The sequence below is a fragment of the Penaeus chinensis genome, chromosome 36 (assembly GCF_019202785.1).
Source record: "Penaeus chinensis breed Huanghai No. 1 chromosome 36, ASM1920278v2, whole genome shotgun sequence".
In the NCBI taxonomy this organism is placed as follows: Eukaryota; Metazoa; Arthropoda; class Malacostraca; order Decapoda; family Penaeidae; genus Penaeus; species Penaeus chinensis.
The window spans coordinates 2,405,340-2,407,839 of NC_061854.1; the positions used below are offsets into that span (position 1 = coordinate 2,405,340).

At 42.2% G+C, this 2,500-nt stretch overlaps 2 protein-coding genes across 2 annotated transcripts in view; both read left to right on the forward strand.

The window, feature by feature from the left end:
* The window catches only part of LOC125044631 (nucleolar protein dao-5-like), a 2,333-nt gene extending 2,036 nt beyond the window's left edge, over nt 1–297 (forward strand). Inside the window, exon 1 of the mRNA XM_047641398.1 lies at nt 1–297. This exon is cut by the window's left edge and continues 2,036 nt beyond it. Within this exon, the coding sequence (XP_047497354.1) occupies nt 1–297 (297 nt within the window).
* Nucleotides 298–418: 121 nt separating this feature from the next.
* Nucleotides 419–1,015, forward strand: LOC125044562 (vicilin-like seed storage protein At2g18540; the record flags this gene model as incomplete). Its single annotated transcript, XM_047641272.1, has 1 exon — nt 419–1,015. A coding segment is annotated over one exon (402 nt), but the record flags the coding sequence as incomplete, so codon positions are not given.
* Between the last annotated feature and the right edge of the window lie 1,485 nt (nt 1,016–2,500).

A 2,500-nucleotide genomic window follows, 5' to 3' on the forward strand; every position in this document is an offset into this window, starting at 1 on the left:
GACTTCTCCAGTTCAAGAGGAAATGCCCGCTGCCAAGCAGACTTCTCCAGTCCAGCAGATGGCTCCTCCTGCCAATCCCCGCGACGCAAAGGAGCAAAAGAAGGCCGAGCAGCAGCGCCTGAAGGAGGAAAAGGCTGCCAAGGCCAAGAGGGAAAAGGAGGAGAAGGAAGAAATGAAACGTCGCCAGCAAGAGGAAAAGAAGCAGCAGCTCCAGCGCCAGAAGGAGGAAAAGGAAGAAAAGGCGAAGTTGGAAAAGGAAAAGAAAGAGGAAGCGAAGAGGGAACAGGAACGCCTTAAGGAAGAGAAGAAGAAGGAACAGGAACGCCTCAAGGAAGAGAAGAAGAAGGAACAGGAACGCCTTAAGGAGGAAAAGAACAAGGGGCAGGAGAAGCCAGGGAAGGAAGAGCAGGAACGCCTTAAAGAGGAAAAGAAGAAGGAGCAAGAACGCCTCAAGGAAGAGAAGAAGAAGGAGCAAGAACGCCTCAAGGAAGAGAAGAAGAAGGAGCAGGAACGCCTTAAAGAGGAAAAGAGGAAGGAACAGGAGCGCCTTAAGGCAGAGAAAGCGGAGAAGGCCAGGATAGAAAAGGAGGAGAAGGAAGCGAAGAAAAGGGAACAGGAACTCGTCAAGAAAGAGAAGTCAAATAATAAACCCTTAAAGAGAAAGAGGAAGACCGATTCTACGGAGGAAGAGGCGTCCCCGAAGAAAATGTGCACCTCAGCAGAGGCCGAAAAACAGGCCCAGGAACCCGAAAGCTGCAAGAGAAAATTATCCGAGGAATTTGAAGGAGCGTCTTCAGAGAAAAGGAGTCGGTCAGAATGATGAGCGAAGAGGCCCAGGATTCTGAGTGATGCAAATTGATAGTAAAGCAAGGGGGAATGGCCACGGTTGTTCAGCTAGATGGGCTGTCCCGTAGTGTGGTGATGGGGTGCTATGAGAGTCTTCTAGTGTTTCGGAGGTCTTTCTTCCCAAACATGGATTCAGAGAGGATGGTTCCTTCCCCTTAATGACACAAACATTCACGAACCATTAAAAAAAAAAAAAAAAAAAAAAAAAAAAAAAAAAAATATATATATATATATATATATATATATATATATATATATATATATATATATATATATGACAGGCAAGGGTGATACTGCCATATAATCACTCAATAATGAATTGAGAGAGGCCTATGTCCTGCAGTGGAATGAATGGCTGTTAAAAAAAAATATAATAATATATATATATATATATACATGATACCAGACAGCTTAGGTGGATAGTAATACCGTTTTTTCTTTCTTTATGTCTGGTGGAGATTCAGTGCAGCTTAGGTATTCCTTCCCGTGTGATGGAACTTCAAACCCTCTTAAATAATGTTCAGTTGAATCATCTCAAGTTGCCATATTCTTAATGTATCCCGTAAGGAGAGATATCATTCCATCTTACTCTCTCTCTCTCTCTCTCTCTCTCTCTCTCTCTCTCTCTCTCTCTCTCTCTCTCTCTCTCTCTCTCTCTCATAATCTTTCACAGAAGGCACAACGTTCAGATTAAACACAGATTTACATTTATTTCCAGTTTCCAGCGGGAAGAGGGACGATTATCATCTACTTCCTAAAATCTCAACAGACATTAAATAAATAAGTACCAAAAAAACACAAAATCCAAACACCATATATACCTTAACAAAACACAAAACCCACGAACCCATTTAACACACACACGTCTTTCTGTCTGTCTCTCCCTCTCTTTCTCTCTCTCTCTCTCTCTCTCTCTATATATATATATATATATATATATATATGTATATGTATATATATATATATATATATATATATATATATTATATGTATATATATAGATATATCGACGGCCACCTTCAGTCGTTGTCGACTATTGCATTATTGTCTCTACCCACTCCCGTATACGTAGTGCCTGGGCGAATGTGAGGAGCAAGCTGTTGCCCATGTAGCATGTTCCCTCTCTCCACGCAGCTAATAGTAGGCCGGGCGCGGGAGAGGCCTCGGGGATCGTTCAGAAACCCGGCGAGACTGCTGCCTTAGGAGAGTCTCAGGAAAGTACTGAAAAGCCCTTTGAAAAAAAAGAAGGAGAAAAGGAAAAAGGCAGAACAGATAATACCTTTGATGACGAAAAAAGGAAAAGGAACTGAAAGAAAAAAATATCTTTGATATAAGAAGAAAGAAAGTAAAACTGTTAAAACAAGAGAAAATATACATATATATATAAATAAATACGCGCACACACACACACACACACACACACACACACACACACACACACACACACATATATATATATATATTAGAGCACTGGACTGGACGAGTTCAATTCCCCGTCGCGGCGGCCTTAAAATTGCCTGCGCTCTGACTGCTTGCTCGAACCCAAGCAAGAGACATATCGCTTGATAAATCAAACGCAGGTGTTGCAGGGGAAGTCACCGCCGTGGCACAAGTTTTAGCGAATTGAGAGAGGCCTATGTCCTGCAGTGGAATG